This window comes from Pholcus phalangioides, unplaced genomic scaffold (assembly GCF_987345545.1).
Source record: "Pholcus phalangioides strain wild (caught in Gottingen) unplaced genomic scaffold, Ppha-v1.0 ptg000005l_1, whole genome shotgun sequence".
NCBI classification, from domain to species: Eukaryota; Metazoa; Arthropoda; class Arachnida; order Araneae; family Pholcidae; genus Pholcus; species Pholcus phalangioides.
In genome coordinates this window covers 7,559,196-7,581,637 of record NW_028301598.1, presented here as the reverse complement: position 1 = coordinate 7,581,637, position 22,442 = coordinate 7,559,196, and the positions used below count along the sequence as shown (strand labels likewise).

General features: G+C 33.3%; 1 protein-coding gene across 2 annotated transcripts in view; it reads left to right on the top strand.

Annotated features, from left to right (window-relative positions):
* Positions 1-22,442, top strand: part of LOC149085823 (ubiquitin-protein ligase E3B) — a 103,923-nt gene that overhangs the window by 24,056 nt on the left and 57,425 nt on the right. For both annotated transcript variants that reach the window (XM_089232260.1, XM_089232261.1), the window contains exons 5-12: positions 2,852-2,908; positions 4,562-4,666; positions 6,145-6,244; positions 8,215-8,383; positions 9,721-9,826; positions 12,883-13,003; positions 16,021-16,055; positions 20,339-20,368. In XM_089232260.1, the coding sequence (XP_089088386.1) occupies positions 2,852-2,908; positions 4,562-4,666; positions 6,145-6,244; positions 8,215-8,383; positions 9,721-9,826; positions 12,883-13,003; positions 16,021-16,055; positions 20,339-20,368 (723 nt within the window). The remainder of the gene's footprint in view (positions 1-2,851; positions 2,909-4,561; positions 4,667-6,144; positions 6,245-8,214; positions 8,384-9,720; positions 9,827-12,882; positions 13,004-16,020; positions 16,056-20,338; positions 20,369-22,442) is intronic.

The following is a 22,442-nucleotide window of genomic DNA, read 5'->3' as shown; positions in this document are numbered from 1 at the left end:
TATATCATAAATCATCACTAGTTAATCAACATTATTTATGCTTCATTAAATACATTATATTCACCTAATTTTTCTCACAGTTTTTGTAAAAGCTTCTTAATTAAGTATAATGATATATATGCAGAGGTATTGTAATTAAAGTTTAGATTCCAAAACTATACAATAAGAGCTACTGGTCAGAATGACTTGAAAATTTCCATGGGTACTCCTGAAGCAATGGAAATTTCTTTGACAAAAGAAAAGAAAAAGTGAAGTAGTGCAAAATATACAAGTAGATGATGTTGTACGTGGCCAGCAGTATAATTTATTTTGTGCAATCACATCATTTCGACAGTTCAACAGCATCAGTGTGTGGATAGCACAATTTTTATGAAGATGCACATCTCAATACCAGCAAAGCAGTTGCTGAAGAACCATTTTGACAATAACAGGACAGCATGACACCTGGCCGGCCGTCAGTTCACCTGACCTTAACTCTTGCAATTTCTGGCTTTGGGGGGGGGGGGAATGCTTCAAAATGTTATGAACAGAGGTCTGATTGCAAGCATATCCACTTCATGACCATGACATAGTCTGATCTGTTGTTGAACAAGCATTTTTATGCTTTCACCTCATTGCCATTTTATGGAGGAAAATATATTTAACATTTCTTGAGTAAGTTGTAGTTATTTGTTCAATTACTTCATTTTTGTGATGTTTCCATGAATTATAAAATCGTGCAATGCTAATTAAGTTATCATTTTGCCCTGAATGGCCATTGTTCTCATTCTGCAAGCAAATTTGAGTTGGATGAGTACAGTGTCGTTAATTTTCCATTTTTAAGTGTTTTTTTTCCTCTTTGCCATATAAAATTCCATTGCTTCAGGAATATTCTTGTAAATTTTCAAGTCATTCTGACAATGGCTCTTCTTCTACAGTGTTTTAAGTCAGAGCTTTGGTTATAATCACCCTGTATATCATAAATCATCACTAGTTAATCAACATTATTTATGCTTCATTAAATACATTATATTCACCTAATTTTTCTCACAGTTTTTGTAAAAGCTTCTTAATTAAGTATAATGAAAGTAACTGGAGAAATCACCCCTTTATATATTATATGGTTAATAGTAACATTAAGAATTTTCAAACACAAAGTAATTCATTAGGCAAAAAAATAATTAAATTGCAAAAGTTGGTTTTTGTTGAAATGTAAGAAATATTTATAGATTAATTATTTTTGGGAATTGTGTTAATTACATTAATAAACATTTATTTTAATTATTATAAGTTAGAATGATTTTTCAGAAATGTTATTGTTTTTAATGTTAATGCTATTTAAACCAAAAAACAGTTTTAAACCGGTTTTTTACCTGGTTTACCACGGTGGAACCAATCAAATGCCTTCTGGAAATCAAGGTAGACAACATCTACATTTTTGCCTTTACCCAAAGCCTCAGTCACGTGATCATAGAAGCAAAGGAGGTTAGTCACACATGACTTTCCCTTCCTGAACCCATGATGATTATCCGACAATACAATATTCTCGTCTATCCACTTCACAAACTGTCTTTTGATAATGATTTCCAAAATTTTTTAGAGGAAGCTCGTCAAACTCACGGGACGATAATTGCACACAGCTTCTCTACTACCCTTTTTAAATATCAGAGTAACATTTGCCAGTTTCCAATCCCTTGGGACGATACTCTCAGAAACACTACTCTTGTATATCTATGCGACTGGCCCCAACAATTCATTAGCACATTCCCTGAGGACCCTCGGATAGATATCATCTGGTCCTAGTGCTTTGCTTGCACATACATTTTTTAGAAGATTTAGGACCTCCACATCTTCCACTTGAATATCGTTGAGGATTTTATTGCCCCATGCAACACCCATATATTGAATATAATTATCTCCATTAAAAACCAATGCGAAAAGTCATTGAAAGCACTACACACTTACATTGCTCTCTAACCTACACCCTCCTATCGAGAGGGGGGCCAACTGTCCCCTTACATCCATTATTGACATATCTAAAAAATGATTTTGAGTCAGATCCAATGTCATCTGCCAACCTAGATTCAACTTCCTTTTTACTATCCCTTATAACTTTCTTCAATGCTCTTCTTTTATCAGGAAATAATGACAGGTCAGCTCGTCCACTTTTATTCTCTCTCAACGCGCTCTTTTCTTTTCAAGATAAAGGTTTTGCACGCTATCCGTGAACCATAGGGGGCGTGATGTACAAACACGCTTTTTTCTAACAGAGGGTATGACGTCGTGCAAAACAGAAGACAGCTTCATACTAAATTCTTCCCACTGACTTATCACCCCAACTGATTCCAACCGGACTTTGAAAACTTCCTCTAACCATTCTCTCAAAACATCAGAGTTAGTTCTCCGAAAGCAAGGAACCAGTCTTGTTATCAACTTTACTCGATGAAAATTTACAGAAGAAACCAACGACACGAAGATTACTAAAAGAAAACTTGTCCCCAAAACTTTTTATGGTGGCCTGTCTGGATTCGAACCCTGGATATCCTGACGAGAATCGTACACACTACTAATCATCCACGAAGATGTTTAGTGTAAAGATAATTACTAGTTGTAAAGTTTTTCTTCTGTATGGTTGCAATTTTCATATTGAACAACAAAGTTCCAATTTAATGATAAAAAAAGAAAAAGAATTTGAAAATTTTCAAACTGTTTTCTTAAAAAAAAAAAAAAAAAAAAAAAAAAAAAACACAGAACAGATTACAAGCCTCTGTGATGTAAAGCATTCTGATCAAATTTTAAAGCTTAATTTAATTGTTTTACAAGCAATTCATTACAAGTTGGTGACTAATTATCTTTTCTTTTTGTACCTCAGAGATTTGAAAAGCTGTGCAGATATGTGATAGTGAGCATGGAGAGTGAAAACCTGAAGGTGAGCATGTTGGGAATACTAAAATACCGTATATACTCGTTATAAGCCGACTTGTATATAAACCGACCCCCCACTTCAGGACCACCAAAACTACAATAAATTGAAAACCTGTGTATAAATCGACCCCAAAAAATCTGTGCATTTCAGAGAAAAAAAAATTCTTACATTTTCATGCAAAATTAATAGCTTTCGGAAATTTACAATAGAAAACTATTCAAACTTTTAAACTCGTTTCTTTCCCAAGCTGAAGTAATCCACCAGATCATCATAGGGTGCAGCATCTTTGCTTTCATTTTCATCTGGGCTGTCATCGCTATTGTCACTTTCAAAGAGGATATCATCTTCAGTTCCGTCCATCACATTGTTGATGCAACACTTTTTGAAGGATCGGATGATAATTTTGGTGGAAACAGAATTCCACACCTCATGTACCTATTGGCACACTAAACCAATGTCATGTTTCTTCAAAACACCACTTTTTGTAGTTTCTTTATCATCTGAACTCATCCATTCGATCCACAAATTCCTCAAATAGTCTTTGAAAAACTTGTTAATGCTCACTTAAGACTATACAATCTGAGTTAGCCCACCTGGTATCAAAGCCAATGGTTTTGATTTCTTTGCATTGTCGTTGACATTATCTGGGTTTTGAACATATCCCATACCAATAATATGGGTTTCTCGAACACTGCTACAAAAAAAATGACTACTGATTGTGGGGGGGGGGGTGTCAATATTTTCTCATCAAAAACTGACCCGAGTATATGCCGACCCCCTCCCCCACTTCAGGAACGAATTTTTACACAAAAAACTCAGCTTATACACAAGTATATACGGTAATATAAAAAGGTTGTTTTAATGCCTTAAGTATGATGAAATTATAAGTGCATGAGAGAGATTTGTACGAATGCAAAAATAACTTACTACCAGTATTCAAGGTGTTCTTCCCCCCTACTTTAAGAAATAGGTATTTCTTGTTTTGCAACTTTTTTAAATTAGAATTTTTATTTCATGTTTGATGATGGTAACTATGGAATTCTCTGATTATCGTTCAGGAGAAACTACTGACTTATTTTCAAAGTATGAAATTGAATGAAACACATATAAATATGTTAAACATATAAAGTATGAAACATATAAATATGGGCTAGAGGTATTTGGTAATAATTGTGTAGGGATAACGCCTCAACTTTTATATTCTTAATTAACTTCACAATGAATTTTTCATAGTTTTTGTATCATAGAATAGTTTTTTCTTTCGCATAAAATAGGCTTAGAAGAAAGAAACATGCATTTCATAACAGTTCAATTATTAATTATTTAAGGTTGAATTTTGAGTTTTCAAATTATCGGAACACAAAATCCTGTATGACAGTACCCTCTATAACTATAATCACCCATATAATGATATTACTCTTTGGTTCTGATGTACTTTTCATACAGTGTTAATGTATTTCATTTACTATAACGATAACTCCTTTACATGGATATGTTTGTCCTTTCCTTTGAGTGCCATTATATGGGCATTTCACTGTGCATAAAAGATTCACGTTAGTAAATTTTTAATGAAAATTCATAGAATTTTTCTGTATTTTATGTGAATTTTTTTTTAACCAGTTTTATCAGTATTTAATGGAGATGTTTTCACTGTAGAAAAGTTATATATCTGTTGCACTTTCGAAAGAGCTTGCTGTTCAGTGGATACATCATTTGAAAGGACTGTTGTGGCAATGCTGTATCAACCTGAAGAGTTTAAAAGTGAGTGGGAATAAAGATACTTTCACTGTAATGTTTAAAAGTTCAATTATTAAAAGAAAATGCCTTAATTGTCGAGTATACGTGTGTTTTTTCAACATTATAGCAAAATATGTGTGAAAAAGCACTTATTACCCAGTACAAAAAATTAAATTTGTTCTAAGGTTGCATTACCTGTCAATCTAAAAATAGCTTCGATGAAATGATATGTTATAATTATAAACATGAGTTTTGAGAATGAGATGAATGTATCCATTGGCATGATTAAAATAATTTTGAAAAATTTACCAAATAGTACCAAAATTTTTTTCATCACATTTTGGGTGTAATTATATTATTGTTGTTATGTCTATTATCTCACCCAAGAGGTAATCTCTTCCTACATATTTTTATTTCCAAAGTTCGTCTTGGCATCAATATCCATCTCTTTTCTTGATTAATTTAACAACTGGTTTACATCAAACAACCAACTGGATGTCAAATTTTTTTATTTAGAAACTCATGAACTCTGGGTGCAGGTGCTATTTTAACAACTGGTTGACCAAACTTGACAAAAAATTCGGTATCATTCCACCAAACCAGTATACCATATTCAGAGGTCTGTCCAGCCAAAATTTCTGGGTTCTGGACCTTTGACAAAAGTACATGGGGGGGGGGGATGAATCATTCACACCATTCATTTGGACCATTTACAAATTAACAAAACCATAAATGTCTTTTCTTTACATTTCTTTTGGGATAAATTAACACGTTCTGAAAAATTACTTACTTTTCACAAAATTAATGACCATTTTCACAAAAATAAGGCAAATTTTTACAAAAATAGGATCCATGGGATCCTGCAAAAAAAGGTCTGGACAGATCTTGGTATGTAAGTATAGGTAACGGCATATGGCACTTTACCAGCATTGATCCTAGAGGCATACTTCTAATTAGACAAATTATCCAAATAATGTGTCGTACTCAGATATGTTATTCATGTTGCGAGGGCTTGTATAGTTATTAAAATAATAAGAGGAAAATTGGGGAAAAACAACATTAAATGCTGTAATGGTTTTCACGCATTTAATGCTATTTTTTTCAACTTTCCTCTATTTCTCAAATTTGAATATCTCAGCAAATATTGCACTTAAAAATGAGGAATTTTTTAGTTGGCATCACGAGAGACAAGGAAACAACTTTTGAATTGGGTTTATGGGCATATGGGGATAGTATAAAAAGTTATTTTTTTATTTTAATAAATATGCGAAACTTACAACATGAATGACATATCTGAGTATTATATGTTATTATGATACTTTTTCTAACTGGAAGTGTTATACCCTTGTTACCTATGCACCTGTATACACTTGACTATGAAAAATTTGATCTGTTTGATTTTTTATGGTTGATTTTTCATTATTAGGAGAGTAAAATTGTGTGTAGTCTTGATAAATCAAGAAATAACATTTTTTCCTTTCCCTCCCCACTCATGATCATAGCTTGAATGCAATCCAGATATCAAACTTTTGATGTTATACCTTCATTTGTTAGTGACGTTTACCAGTGCGGGTACTTGGAAAGCGCTCGGTAACAAACAAAGTGAGTTATTTTGCTTTTGAGATACAGTGAAACACCTATATAAGGATATTCAAAGGATTTGAGAAACATACTTTAATGAAGGAGTTATTGCTATAGTTGGAATATATTAACACTATGAAAAGTGAATTGGGACCAGGGAGGAATATTGTTGCATAAGCAATTATCATTATGGGGGTATTATTATACAGGATTTTTTCACTGTGCATTTTTTTTTTATCTGTTCATTTTTAAAGAATTTTCATGTTTTTACAAACCCAAAGGCCATAACAGACAAATTGCTGAACGAGAGTGCTGAAAATAGATGTTCATTAAAGAATATGGATGTCAAATATAATTAAACTACAACAATTCAATATAAAGCATGTATCACGAAAGAAAAAACTAATACTAGGGTTATATAATGCACTGCCCATAAAAACATTGTTTGTCTGGGTAGTTTCTCGATTTGTCTGTTAATGTTATCATACTTTTCAAATTGTGTTAGAATTCACTACCAAGGGAGGTAAGCTATTCCATTTATTCACAACCTTATTAGAGAAAAACTCCCTGCGACAACACAACCTTGAATTGTCCCTTACCAATCAATACCGGTGTCCCCTTGTTGAAGCAGTTTATTGATGGTGTATTAATAATTCATGGTCCATCTTATCTATCCCTTTGAAAATTTTGAACACTTTAATCATATGCCCCCAAGACACCTGCGTTCCCCCAATGTAAACATATTCAAGAAGTCAAGCCTTTTTGTATAGCTCAAGCCTTGTGTGCTAACAAGAGCATGCATAGCTCTTCTCTGCACTGCTTCAATCAAGGCTATGTCCCTCTGTAGGTATGGTCTACATTAGTGGTTCTCAACCTTTGGAAGCCCGTGGCATGGTTGATCTATTTTTCGTGATTGGAAGGCCTAGCTATACACATTATTCATTTGAAATAAATGGGTAAAAATGAAACAATGAACCACTCACGGCCGGTGGTTGAGCAACACTGGTCTACATAATAATAATAATAGAAAAGGGTAAAAATATTTTTAAAATACCACAATCTGGAATAAGTGGCATTGAGGTGCCAGCCGAAAAATTCACATACCATCCAAAACAGTGTTTATTAACCACTGTGCTGTGGTCTGGTACCAGGCCTTAAGTTCTTCATTGTTTTATTTTTACCCATTAATCATATGTATGACTGGGCATTCCAATAACTGGAAAAAAACAACCAGGTCGCAAGCTTCCAAGGTTTGGGAACCAGTGATCTAAAACATACACACACCAATCCACGTATATAATTAAGGACTCAGTGGTTTCTGTCTAACTGTAATTTCATATCTGAACTAAGATCTTCATTCAGAATGTGTCTCTAGAAAAGCGAAATACAAACGTTAATTCTCCCTTAGCTAGACTTCCGGATAATCAATTTGGTGGATGATTGTAACATCACTCGAAGTTTTTTGAAACATAGACTTCTTAACCCCTCTTCAGGGTAAAATTGGACCTCATATCATCCATCTGAGGAATGTCTAGTGGTGTTGTGGGGGGGGGGGGGCATGTACTTAATGTCCCTATACTTCTATTCCCACAATCCATGAGAAAGGGATTAGTACCACTTCACAAAATTTAAACAATAATTCAAATTAAATTCAATAGTGTAAACTTATAAATGTTGAAATTGCAGTGTTATTTTGCAGGGGAAAAAACTTAAAAACCCTCCCTTTCAGAAGAAAAAAATTTGAACCCCCTTTGCCTTGAGAAAATTTTGCTTATGCCCATGCATACACTTATGCTATGTGTTCGATCAGAACATATTGCTCTGTTCTATAAAATACTACGGTTGCTCGAGTTGAGCAGTGACCGACTGAATTCATATTGAACAATGTGATGCTAGTTCTTTTGTGAAATTGCATAGTCATAATTGTCGTAATAGAAATTAAATGTTTTTAAATGAAGTGTGGTGTTTAAACTATATTATTTTCTCTCTAGGTGAGTCTTTGAGACCAGCTATGAACCAGTTGTGCAGCAACATCATGAATCACTTGGTGAACAAAGGTCTGTACAGCATTTTGCAATCCATTCTTCTCAAAGGCTTAGTCAGGGTGAAGCCATGTTTGAAGCATGCAGCTTTGCTGGCAATAACCAATCTTGCAGTTCGGTAAGGCTTATATTTTTACACTTGATGAACTTTTCATGATTTCATACCTCGATGGCACATTTAAACACGCTCATTTATAGAAATGCTTATATCAATTAAATATGACAATAACCCTTGATATTACTCAAGAGGTTAAGTAAAATTAATTTTTTTAAGAAGTTTGACAGTATTCTTTCAAATATTTTCTGTCTTTTCTTTATGTTGCACAGCATCTTATTTTGACCACTAATGGATATAAGCATATTTCTAGAGAGTCTAACATGTGTACAGTAAAACCTCAAAACAATGACCACTAACGGGACTGTGAAAATGTGGCCATTGTTGGGAGTGGTAATTTTATTTCTAGGAAAAAAACAATAACTAAAATTTGCGATCTACATACATAGCCGGGAATTTCATTATTCATATCCAGAGCTTTTGACGAATATAAAAAAACCTTTTTGCTCGATACAAATTTCGTCCTTTCTTTTCTGAAGGAAAAAAATCACCCCCAAACAAAAAACTCTGTCCAAAATAATGTTTCTTTTCACTATACCAGAATATAGTGAACCCCTTCCATGTTAACAGATGATATAAATTCCAAAGTTTTTGTATTTTTCTACAACACAAAGCAGTTTTTATTTCAAGCACTTGTATTAATTTTTTAGCTTCCATAGTGACCTGTCACCTGGGATTTGTCAAGCCTTGTTCATGTTTCGTACTTCTCACAAGACTAGACTTACAGACTACTTTTATGTATTAATATGCAGTCAAATCTTTTCTGGTTGGCTGAAGTTGGTTTTCTGTGGTTCCCAACTTCAAGGCACAAATTGAGCTGATCTCCCTGTTAAAAAGTCTCGCTGCAGAGAGCAATAGGCCTACAACGGTATACTATTCAATTATTACACTTCACGCATAGTTCGAAAAATTGATGGTAGATGGCAGCACTGCACATAACAAACATTACACAGCAAAAAACTTCATGGAAGGTTCCCTACACTCACATGCATACATTCCAACATGTACCAATTTGTTAGAAGTTCAGCAGAGAAATATTGACAAGATGCATGTCTGGTTTAGTAGTAGTAGTCGTACCTTTTCTAAGTAGACACTGTTGGAACTTAAAGCATTATATACTCTTAAGTTTTTGTCCATGCATTCAGTTTTGCAAAACATAATGAAATTGGTAATTATTATGTATTATTATCTTGTACATCACTTAAAAAAACTAAAAATGCCCTTTTTTGGCATCATTAGCTATTTTGCATGTAACCTATGCTATATATTCTATTAATTGATATTTTTGTTTTTTGTGTATGTCTGCCGAACAGGGAAACATTTTGTTTTTTTATTTGCAGGCCACTGGTATCCACACAATATGCAAATAATATGATGAACTTGTTTTTGACTCATATTCTGTCTGTGCCTGCTGTTGTGCAGCATTTATCTGTCCTTGCACCCGAGGTAAGAATGGATCAGTTATTACTGAGAAACTTTATAAGTGCATTTGCTTCATATATTTTTTCCAAAGCAGTGGAAGATTCTGCAATCAGTGTGTGTATCCGCAGTTGGTACAGTCATTAAAGCATGAGACACATAACGAAGGTTGAGGGTTCGATTCCCTCTCATACAAAGCTGAAATTGTTTATTTCGTCATGTGTATCTAGATTGTAGTTTTCATAATTGAATTTTTAATACGGTTGCTGTATTTTAGACATAAATGACATCCACATTTGTTATGGGCATCTTTTTCCTCACCTCATTGGGCATTTTGCCTGTTATGGCCTTGTGTTTGTATCTTGTTGCGTATTTGTTGTTTGTAAGAGTGATATTTTGCCTTTCTGGTAATAGGTAAGCATCATGTGTCAAAAGTGCATTTTCAAAATAGTCACACAACAGATACATAGTAGTTTATCTCAAACAATTTTCCTTTGTTAAATATCTTTAGAATTTTGCCTTCTGCCACGCAGTTTCAATAATTTTGTTATGGTAAAAATTTGTACTATTATTTTCACTTGCAGTTTTTTTCCTTCATGGTCCACATTATATAGTGGAGACTTACACCTTGACACATTATTTTCAAACTTTTTTCCTCAGTCCATTTTACTGTAAAATCTCACTGAATTCATCTGTAGTAACTGTACACTGTATGAAACATCATATAAATTTTAAATTACCTTTTTTCTTACTGTAATCATGAAATATGGATTTCGAAAAGGCAAAAATACTACAAAGTACAACAATGGGTCTTGTATCTTGAAACAGAGTAAAATTACAAAGATAAAAAAATACAAATGTTGTGTGTTACAGGAAAAATAGTATAATAAGTATTCTTTTAATATAAATTATATATTGAAATATAAAATATCAAAATAATGACAAAAATATGATTATTAATGTAAAAACAAAAGTAACAATAATGGAGGTAGGAATGTATTTAAAAATTCATTCATTAAATAATTAAAATTCATAATTATTCTTTATTATACTTGTAGACAGGAAAATTATATCTCTAAATCTTTGGTTCTGCTAGTTCCTTTGATGCTAGGTAAATGATGATAGAGATATATTATCCGTCTTGTCAACATTTGCTATATCTCTCACTGATGAACAATAAAATATTTTCTCATCTCTCCTCCTAAGGAAGTTCATTTAGTAAAAGTTTTTATTGGATTCATCCCGCACTGTAAACTTTAAATTTTTTTCCAACAAATTAGCCTAGGAAATAACCAAAAGTGAATGGAAGAGAAGAAATGAGGGTAGCTGAAGTTTTTGTGGGAAAATAGTATAGAACTATAAAATTTAAAATATATAAATTGTATTTAAAGGGCAAAAAAGAAGTAATAAAAGTTAGTGTAAGTTGAGTATTCCAAGGTAAACTAGAAAAATTTCAAGTTTTATACTGTTCCAAAGTACACGATGCTCTATTATTTGGGAAAAACATTAATAACTTTTTTCATGATTCATGATTGACATGATTGAGCACTTAGTATGATTTATCAGGTGAATGCTTAGATAACTAAATATAGTTTACTAAACTTGAAATGTTGAAAAGAAACACAGCAAAAATAAGAACACAATTTTTTTACTTTATGTGCCTACTTGCAATATCTCTGTCAATTCCATAGACAAAGAGCTGAAACCATGTTCACTTGTAAGGTTATGTATTACTAATCTCTTGCACTTCAAAAACATCATCTGGCAAAAGCAATACTGTCAAAGCTGTTTCAAGGTTAACTATGGTCAAGGAACAACAGTTCCCCCCATATACCAAAGTTTTAAAGAAATATGTTAACCACACAACAGACTCTACCATAATTGTCTTAGCGTGGTCAGTTCAATTATAACCATCCTGTAGAAATGGTGTAAAAGCAATACAGAATGGCAAATACTAGATTTGGCAATCATGGTGCTGTCTTTAAAAGATATTGACAATTTACCTAAAGGTCTTCTGTACCAGCTAGAGAAACTTCTATGACTGAGTTTTCTGCTTGGTGCTCTTTTTTTAAAATCTTTTTATAAATTGTCATTTTACTTTGAAAATGGTGTCCATGAGTACAAAATGATCATAAGGTTCGAAAGTGAGTATTGTCTGTTGTGCATTGCTTTTCCTCCTCCTTTATAGCAATGTTATCTGTTTTGTTTTATATAAGAAGTGCAATCAAATCTCCATGAGTCGAATGTGCAGCAGCCGACAAAAAACTTTGAGTTATTGTTAGTTCAACTTATCGGAAATTTCGATTTCAGAGTGGTAAAAGAAAGTTTTGTTAAAATAACAGCGTTAATTATACGTATCATTTCAATAAAACATGTCAAACTAGTGGATATGAAGAAATTCAAAAAGATAAATTATTCTAATTTAATCATATTTAATTATCAAATGTGAATATTTAGAAGTAAATTAGACGTACATAATCTATTATGGAAATGGCCGCATACATGGTACTTGTATCAATGAAACAAATAGTATAAATAAAGTGTATACACAATTTTTGACCGTCTATTTATTGTCTTTCTTTTGTGAGGAAGTCATTCACTTTTTGTAAGTAGATAAAGTGGACTCGCTAATTGAATCAGCTAAATTCTATTGCTAAAAGATAAATTCTATTGCTAAAAGATAAATTCCATTGCTAAAAGCTAAATTCTATTTCTAAAAGCTAATACCAAATTCTATTACTAAATGTTATTTTTTTAAATTTCTCTCATTCTGAAAACTTTGACTTAAACTAAGTAAACTTCGAGTTAAGGGAAAATTTTAACACTTAAATATAGAAAAAATTAGGTGGCGAGTGAAAACTTTGATTTAAACAGACATTTGAGTTATTGAAGTTCAACTTATCACAAATTGACTATAGATTGCACACACTGGCTATCTTGTTAAAACATTTTTCTCATAAGCTACATGCAGTGTCTTTTTTTTGATCTGAAAATTGCTTTTTCATTGTTTGATGAACATGCCTTTTGTGTTTTATGGCATTTTTTATTGTGAAATATATTCACTTTTTCGCTCTTCCTGATAGTGCCTGGGTATCTTCATTAGCCATGATATATTTAAACATACCATGGAGCTTTTAGCTACTGAACAAAACACGAGGACACTTTTCAATGCACTGGAAGGCAACTATGCTCTATGCTTAATAGGTAATTCTATTTTTCTTAATATAATTCATTAGTTTATAATTCTCAGCTTAGGTTCATTAGAATTATGTGGCTGTTATTGTGTTGAGTACTTAATTTTTTAGTCATTGTAAGACTATTTATTGCTTGATATTTTTTCTGTTCATATCCTAGCATGAAAATGACAAATGATGTCTTTTCCTCCCCTGTGTTTTTTGAAAATTATCTAATAATTTCAAAGTATTTGTCTTAGAGTGCAGGAAAGCATTTTTGTTGCATGAGATGGAGAGAAAAATGTAACAGGCTGACTGATTATTCAGGAAAATTCAAATCATTCAAAAAATTAAATTTTTCAGTTCAGAAAAGTAAATCATACCTACATTTTGAGATCTCTTCTTTAGCTTTTCTCGTAGAAATGTATCACACCGTGTGAAATATGAATGTTCCCAGCTTGAAGAGATTTTTTAAGAGCATATTCTGATATGCTGTTTGATATTCTTTTGCAAACTTTCTTTTTCTGTTTGTGATACTAGATTCATTTATTCTCTATCTTAATTCTATAAAAGATGATAATTTAGTAAAAGATTATTTCATTGTGAAATGGTAGCCAGTTCACGTATTCAAAGGGAATTGCAAAATTCTGATTTAGAACAGTTTTTATGTGCTCAGTTGGAATAATTTCCAAAAGTATGGAAAACAGCTTTGCAAACACCTCTATCTTTCACTACCACATACTTTTGTGAAATCAATCAATTTTGATTCATCAATTTTCCTGATGAAAACAAAAATCAGAAATCACTAGAATTTAAAAGGATAATATTTAGCTCCCCCCCCTTTAGAGAAAGAACAAGAATGGCTTGGATAACCTCAGGATCAGGTTGCCACTCTGGCACCTCTGACAAAAGTTGGTAGTGCACGGTTTGAGAACCCCTGTTTTAAGATACAAATTTTAATAACAATTAATTAGTGGACAATTAATGCAATTAGTTTCCAAAATCTAAATTTTGAACAAATAGACAACACATTATTCAAGGTGGTGTTGGAAGGTTAATCAAAATGCATTGGAGGTGTGAGATGGAAAATAAGTTAAAAATCACTGCATTAACCTGTTGGGTATGCTTCAGTACACTGTCTTCAATCTTTAGTCTGTAGTCTTGCTGTAGTGAATGAGCATCACTTATGAAGTTATATTTCCTCAGTAAACTGTGTAGTTTCAATTCACTGGCTCTCACAGATGTGCAGAAATACCACCTAGAGAGAAATCAGAATCCAATCCAATTTCTGTCTGGGGACTTGAAACATCAATGATAATAATTAGTCCATTCATACCCCCAAGCAGAATAATCTGCATATATTTATTGTGCCTTACCACCAAGAGTAAAATAATCCGTTCTGGCCAATGGTCACTTTGCAGCAAATATGAAACAATATATACGAGTGTTTTTGGAGGTAAGGGAAAAATATTTGGTTCTTAAAATTTGATTCAATTAATTCAAATAAGCTCAGAAGTTTAATCGCTGTTGGACTTTTCTAGATGCACTAGTTTGTGCTAAGACCTTTCTAACCCTAATTAGTGGTATAAATGTCTGCGAGGTGGGGATTAAAATTTCACTTCAAATTTTGACAATCAAAAATTTAGAAAATAAAATTATTTTATTAATATTTATAATTATTAAATTTAGGAATAAAATATTTATAGTTGATAAGGTTTTCGCTGCTATCATTTGAGGAAAATTGTTTGTTCGCGTTCGAAGACTGTCGTCCGTTTGAGTTAGTTCTCAGCGTTGGATGGAGAACCTGATTCCCAGCATAAGAACTGTTTTCAATTTGCTGCAAGTCATAGGATCAACTGACCAATCACAAAACAATAGTGTATGTCAAGCCACTCATGTACGTAAACACAACCTGAGACTCTGGGAAACTTGACTTTTGATCTAGTTTTATTAATTCTCCTGCTGATGCCAACCACTAGTGTTGGGGAAACGTTGAGAACTAACTCAAACGGACAATGGTCTTTGAACCCGAACAAACAATTTTCATCAAAATATTTATTAAATATATATTAAATAAAATAGTTATGTTTTTTGTACAATTGTGTCCAAAATTTTTTCCAGCAAAATCAAATTAATTCATATGTTTGTTGTATTTATGTCAAGAACATGACAAATTTGGATTTTTTTCATAAAAACTAGATATATTTTACGTAGAAATCTAGCAGGTCTTGTAAAGGACTCATTGGGCTCATTAGCTCATCTCAAAGTATGCATTCATAAATGTGTTGAAAACAACCCACTGGACATAAAGGGGTTAAGCGACATTTAAAAACTTTATTTTTGAGAAATTGAAAAACAAACAAGCTTTTCTACATTTTTGAATTCAATTTTTTATGAGGAACAAATTATATCTAAAATTTGTCATATTAGTAGGAACAATAAAATGGTTTTGCTTGTACAATATTAGTAGGTTGTTAGTATCAGTTAATCAGGCAGTATAATTTGATTTGTTATCAATATCGGTTAGTGTTAATTAATTCACATGTTTTCAAGAGTATTTGCTTCTTTTTTTAACCCTTTAAGAGGCAATTAGAAATCACTAAACCCCCTCTTCAAAAGAAGGCCATATCCTTTTTAATGAAGTAGGCTTTCTTCCGATTTTCAGTTGGTGCAAACTAAGGGGTATAGAGATAAGTTTTTCATTGAAAAATCAACTTTATAAAACATCTGGGCTTGTCAATGCTGAAATAAAAGGCTTTGATGGACGCAAGATATATTGTCATTGCCACTTAGAGGGTTAAACTGGTGATTCGGCTATGCAATTTTTGTATCAGCCAGTTTCATGGTAAAAGCCAGTTTCATTATTGATGAATAATGATGCTGAGCATATCATATTCATGAAGTGAGCAGCGTATCTAGAGTGGTGATGCGAATGGGTTAAATTTTTCAAATTTGTGAACAAGAAACTTGTATGTCTAATTAAATGGATTTACTTCAATAATTTGCATGTGAATACAATAAATTTACGTATTCATTTATTTTTTTCAGGGAACTTGATTCAGATGGCAAATGCAAATCCTGAGGTAGGTTGCTGTATGTATATATTTTGCCTTTTATTTACTCCATGGTTCCTTTCAGATATCTTTGAATTTTGATGACTGCATCAAAAGACAATGTGGATTTAAAATTATATGTGTTAGGTATTAATAATTCTTCATTTTTAATTTTTGATATAGAAATTTTGTGTTGGAAAGAAATCAAACCAATATGTTTATAAATAAATATTATATTTCTGCAAAAAAGTATTTAAAAAATATATTTTTGAAAGAGTTTTAAAACACTTCTGCGTGCTGATTGGTTGTTATATTAGCTTGAGATGGATTTTCAGATATTTCTTGAATCAATGAATTATGTTGAAGCATATCACGCTTTGTCATTAGTTCAGATTTCTAGTCAAATGGCAAAAGAATGTGTTAGTTTACACAAGTAGAGCCATTAGGTGTCACGCAGTAAACAAAACTGGCACAAATGTTTTTTTAGGGTTATCTAGCATGATAACCAACGCCAAACATATAGATGCCCTTTCATCATTAAAAGACAAAAACCCAAAACAAAATACATAGTTTTTGGGTTTTTTAGGCCATTGTAGAAAATTTTTACCTTTCGACACTTCATTCATGTCATGGGTCACATTACATATTTTAAATTAAATAAAAAAAAGCACATACAATTAAATACTCAAGATGCATAAGTGTTGTGCCACATTTAAAACTTTTAATTCAATTTCTCTTGAACTTCAGACATTTTTATCTGATAATTTATCAGTCATAGAAAACTAACCTTGAAAACAAACATAATATTAAACATATTGAAGAGATATTTATATGCGCTTTGCCGTATTTAAATTCAATCAATTAATTCAATTAATAAAAAATGCTTCACAAAAATAAAAATTGGTTTTTCAAAATGCCACAGACATACGAAAAATAGACTTGGCAAAGACTGTTCATCACCATCCTCCTTGCAGCCAGGGGCGGCCAACAGGCCAGCACAAAATACTACATTTTCAACATTTTGAAAGGGAGTTGAGGTCCCCTACTCAAGAATTATGAGCACCCTGGGGAACTACTTAATGTGTGAACCTTACACACGAAAAGCCACAAAGAAAAGTGAGTGTAACTAAGAGATACTTCTACATTACAAAAGCCTCTAATTTGATTTGGTTGCATGGAAATGAATTGAAGCGTGGAAATGGAATGATATTTACACCTATGTTTTGATGTTTGGGCATCATTTAGTATAAACCAAGTCATGGGATCTGAGTGCGATAATATGAGACATAATAAGTGAGTGTAATATGTGTGTGTGTGTGTGTGTGTTTTTTTTTTTATGATTAAAATGGGAATAATTCTGCCTATGTAATTTTAGAAGGTTAAATATTTTGTTGGGGAAAATGGCATTCACAACATTTGCACAGGTGGTGAACATTTTCAAGAAAGTCTTATTTTGTGGGAAAGAAGCCACTGTTTAAGTCTTCTCTTTACCAAATAAGACTTTCTTGAAAATGTTTGTCACCCATGTGAATAAAAGGTAAAACTTTCAATCGTGTCTACTTAAAAACCCAAACACAATGAATTTTGCATTACATAATAGCATGAATGCCTTGTTTGTTAAAGTCCAAAACATTCGCAAAGTTTGTTGCAGTCTGCTGCTATTCTGCTTTTTTATTGCAGACCAGTTTCTCGACTAATATGTTCAACATTTTTCTCATCTTCACTCTTCTCTGAATTTTTGTACTTTTCATTTTCTATTCAATCTCTCTAAGAGGTTGCTGGCTGTATGAATCACTAGATGATCTGCCCAGACTGTGATCATTTGTTTGTTAGTACAGTATGGCAAATTACTTATTATTCCTTCTCATTGTTTCATCACACACACTAAAGTGCATATTTTTAAGCTATGAAGCTTAAAAAGAACGAGACAGCTTTTTCTCAGCCCAATACATTGAGGATAAACATTTTCTGGTTTTCAGCACGCCAGTCATTTCAATTTTTTCTGGGGAGGGGGTGCAAAGGACATATAAATATATGTATATATGCCGCTGTGGTGGTCGAGTGGTTATAGTGCCGGACTCGTGATGCGAGGATCCGGGTTCGAACCCCACAGTGGTGGTCGGCTGAAGTTGGTTTTCTGTGGTTCCCAACTTCAAGGCGCAAATGCGAGCCGATCTCCCCGTTAAAAAGTCTCGCCACAGAGAGCAACAGTCCTACAACGGTAAATCATTCAACCATAACACTTCACTCATAGTTAGAAAAACTGGGGGCAGATGACAGCACTACACATAACAAGCATTACACAGAAACAAACTTTACGTCAGGTTGCACTACACGTACACGCACATTCCCGCATGTACCGATTCATTGGGGGTTCGTTGGGGGGTTCCGCGGGGGGGGGGTGCATGTGTGGTGTAGCACAGTAGTAGGTAGGGCCTCCAAAAAATGGCTCGGGGATCCATGATGTTCTTAAGTCAGCCACCTCGTTGGGCAATTTGCCTGTTGTGGCGTTGTATTTGTATTTGTATATATACATATTTTATCTTGTTTGTTCATTTATATTGTATTTTTAAAGCCATGGGGGGGGGGGATATATCAAATGATATAGTTTCTGGATATTATGACGAGTATGTTTAGTATGTTTGATAGCTTTAGGCAGGTGGCCTTCATTTCTTAATCTTTTTCTTTTTCTCAAGGAAATAGATTTTTTCTAGATATTATTCCAAAGTGAACTCGAAAAAAAAATGCATCTGGTCGCTGCCGGTACTCAAACCCAGTCCTCTTGCAAACCGGGCAAGCACGCTACCATATACACCACTAGAGACACGACCCTGGCTTCCTTATTTCACGCATCGTAGCATGGTCCTGGTGCTTTGCTTGCACATACATTTCTTAGAAAGATTTAGGACCTAAACGTCTTCTACTTGAATATCGTTGAGGGTTTTATCACCCCATGCAACACTGGTATATCGAATATCATTATCTCCATTAAAAACCGACGCGGAAAAGTCATTGAAAGCATTACACATGCCTACATTGCTCTCTAACCTAGAGCCTCCTATCGAGAGGGGGCCAACCGTTCCCTTACATCCATTATTGACGTATTGAAAAAATGATTTTGGGTCAGAGCCAATGTTATCTGCCAACCTAGATTCAACTTCCTTTTTACTATCCCTTATCGCTTTCTTCAACAGTCTTCTTTTATCAGTAAACAATGATAGGTCACCTCGTCCACTTTTATACTCTCTGAATGCTCTTTTATTTTCAAGATAAAGGTTCCGCACGCTATCCGTGAACCATAGAGGGTGCAATGTACAAACACGCTTTTTTCGAACAAAGGGTATGACGTCGTGCAAAACAGGACAGCTTCGTACTAAATTCTACCCATTGACTTACCACCCCTACTTACCACTCCAACCAGTCTTTGAAAACTTCCGCTACCCTTCCTCTCAGAACATCAAAGTTAGTTCTCCGAAAACAAGGAACCAGTCTTTTGTTATCAACCTTACCCGAGGAAAAGTTACAGTGAAATCTGACGATCAATGATCACTGGAAGAAAACTCTTCCCGCACTGAAACGTGTTCAACTAGATCCTCAGAACTAGTAAGAACTAAATCCAAAATAGCAGTACCCCTAGTGGCTTCTGATACATGCTGATACAAAAAATGTTCGAGCACCAACTTAAGAAAGTCTCTTTCATACTGATCTCTAGATGAAAGGTTCTCCCAATCAATACCTGGGTAATTGATATCCCCTAGTATGAGAACCCTCTTTCACTTACACGTGTAGGAAATTTCATCATGCAATTTGGCGATGTAGTTTTGATCCCTATTCCGTGGATTGTAACAAACCCCAACAATAAGTTTATGACGTCTTTTGTTCTCAAGCTCAACTCCAGAAAATTTCTATTTTGTCAATCTTACAGGTGTCAATAGTTTGTTTATTTTCAGGAAACATTTAAATTGGTAAACATTGGTTACTCGAGATGGAAATAAACTTACAAATTAATGTAAATATAATACAAATATGATCACAATATGTATTTTGAATCTTTTAATATTTTTAATTACAATCATGAATAAGTTACTTTTTCTCTATTACTATGTGAATTACCCGTTTGCCTCCATGAATTAGAATTTTTTTTTTCTTTTGCCTTTTTTTTAAAATGAATTTTTTTAATATTGCATGTATGATAATATGTGAATGTAAGGTATTTTTCTCTCTCATATTCTGTATTAACATGTTTGTTGTGCAAATAAATCTATCTACCTACTTATTACAGTATTTGTTTGTTTGTTTTTTAATTGTTTCAGGAGTTTCACGGAAACATGTTGGATTTTATAGTAAGTCGAATATTCTTGGTTTCTTCAAAATTAAATAATTTTCATAGACCATCTTCACTATAGACATTTTTTCCTTCGTGAACAATTTTTCTGCTATCCCATCATGCAAGTTGTATGATTACAAGTATTGTTGATTATATCAATGTGACACAAATTTACTCACCATGTGCACCACTTATTTTGGGTTGTTCTCATACACTCCTCATTCTCCAAGTTATTAAATGAAGGTTAATAGTCGTCAAATACAAGTCTCTCCTCAGGACACGGGTGGACTTTCAACTTGATACTTGCATGATATGGAACAGATGCAGTATAATCCAGATCCCCTTGTTGACTTTTTTTTCCAGATATAATTGCAGTATAATGAGCGATCTGGATTATACTGCATCTGTTCCCATAATGTGAAGGTTTCAGCATTTGTCATTTTCACTTCAAAATATGAGAGACAGATGGCAGCATCAGTATAACACGAAACAAGCATGATTCTGATAACATAAAGACATTAGGGTCACGCATACACACACCCCACACACATTTCTGCTTGTTCCGCTTCGTTAGAAATTCCCAAGAGGGAATGTTTATAAGGTGCATGTAAAGGTGTAAGTCTTGGTAATGGTTGTTAAATACAAATTTAAAAGCCACAATAGGCAAATTAATAAATCCAGTGGCTGAAAAAAAAATGCCTATAACAAATATATAGATGTCAGCTATTTGTAACACTGTAAACTAAAAGTAAAGGAATAATAAAAAATGAACTAAAACAAAACTTAAGGATAAATAATATACACTGTACATGAAAAAATGGCTGCCTTCAATTGTATTAGATAGCTTCTTGATTTTTCTCAACATGAATGAATATCCTGTTTCTTTTCGAAAGTGTCATTTATGGGAGAACACTGTATTACAGGACATATACATAATACATACGTGTATACACTATACATATTACTATAGGAATCGACAGAGTAACAATGAAGGGAGGTTTGATGGGTTAATACTACCTATTGAAACCCTAAATCACGAACTACGGTTTCAGGTTTCATTTGCAGTAGAATTTATGACAGCTAAAAATAAACTATTCTATGTATTCACATCCTGTTAGAAAAAGCTCCATTTCAATTAATTTCAGTGAAAATCCTTTATAATGATACGTTTTATAACCATTATTACTTATACACTCACTACTCGATGTAACGACCCCCTTTGTTCCATCAAAAACGGACATTATACTGGGAGGGTCATTATATCGAAAGTAAACGTTGGTCGCCATAACGTGGGGTCGTTATAACGAGTATAGACTATACAACAATATTACTGTCTGGTCCTGGTGTACTTTTCATAGTATTAGTATATTCCACCTATAAGGGTAGCTCCTTTATAAAGATGCATTTCTCCAATCCCTTGAGTTCTCTGAGACATGAATGCAAGTTGATCTCCCTGTTAGAAAGTCTTGCCACAGAGAGCAACAGATCTACAAATATTCATTCATTACCTTTAACTCATAGTTTTGAAAATAGATGTCAGTATTAAAATCATTAACCAATCGGCACCAAATATACAGGCACTCAGACTATTAGGTATACATGCATTTTTCCGGCATAACTCATTCTGTAGTAAATTGCACATGGGGATGGAACAGAGTTGTGCTCTATTTGAAAGTCCCCAGAGTATTGTTACATAGGTATTTCCCTGTATTACCAAATTTTAGTTTGATGCCTTGATGCTCATGCAGAGTGTGACAGGAAGCTTGAAAATTTTGTGCATTCACTAAAGCACTTGCCAAACTTATGCGAAAACTTGTCAAGACCCGTCATGCTTATAAGTGGGGCATTTAGTGTGAATTAAATTGTTACTTGCTTTTCGTTCAGTTTCTTAGAAACATTGATTAAAATTTGTAGATGCACCATTCAAAAACTGACTAGGTCTCAAAAGCCATGTGCTGCATACTAACATCAGCTACCAAAACAACAACAATCATTTCCGCCACAAAAGTAACAAGGGGCTTTGATACTTGCGCATTGAATTTGATTCTAGATTGAAAACCCTTTTATTAAAGTGATAGGATGAATATACA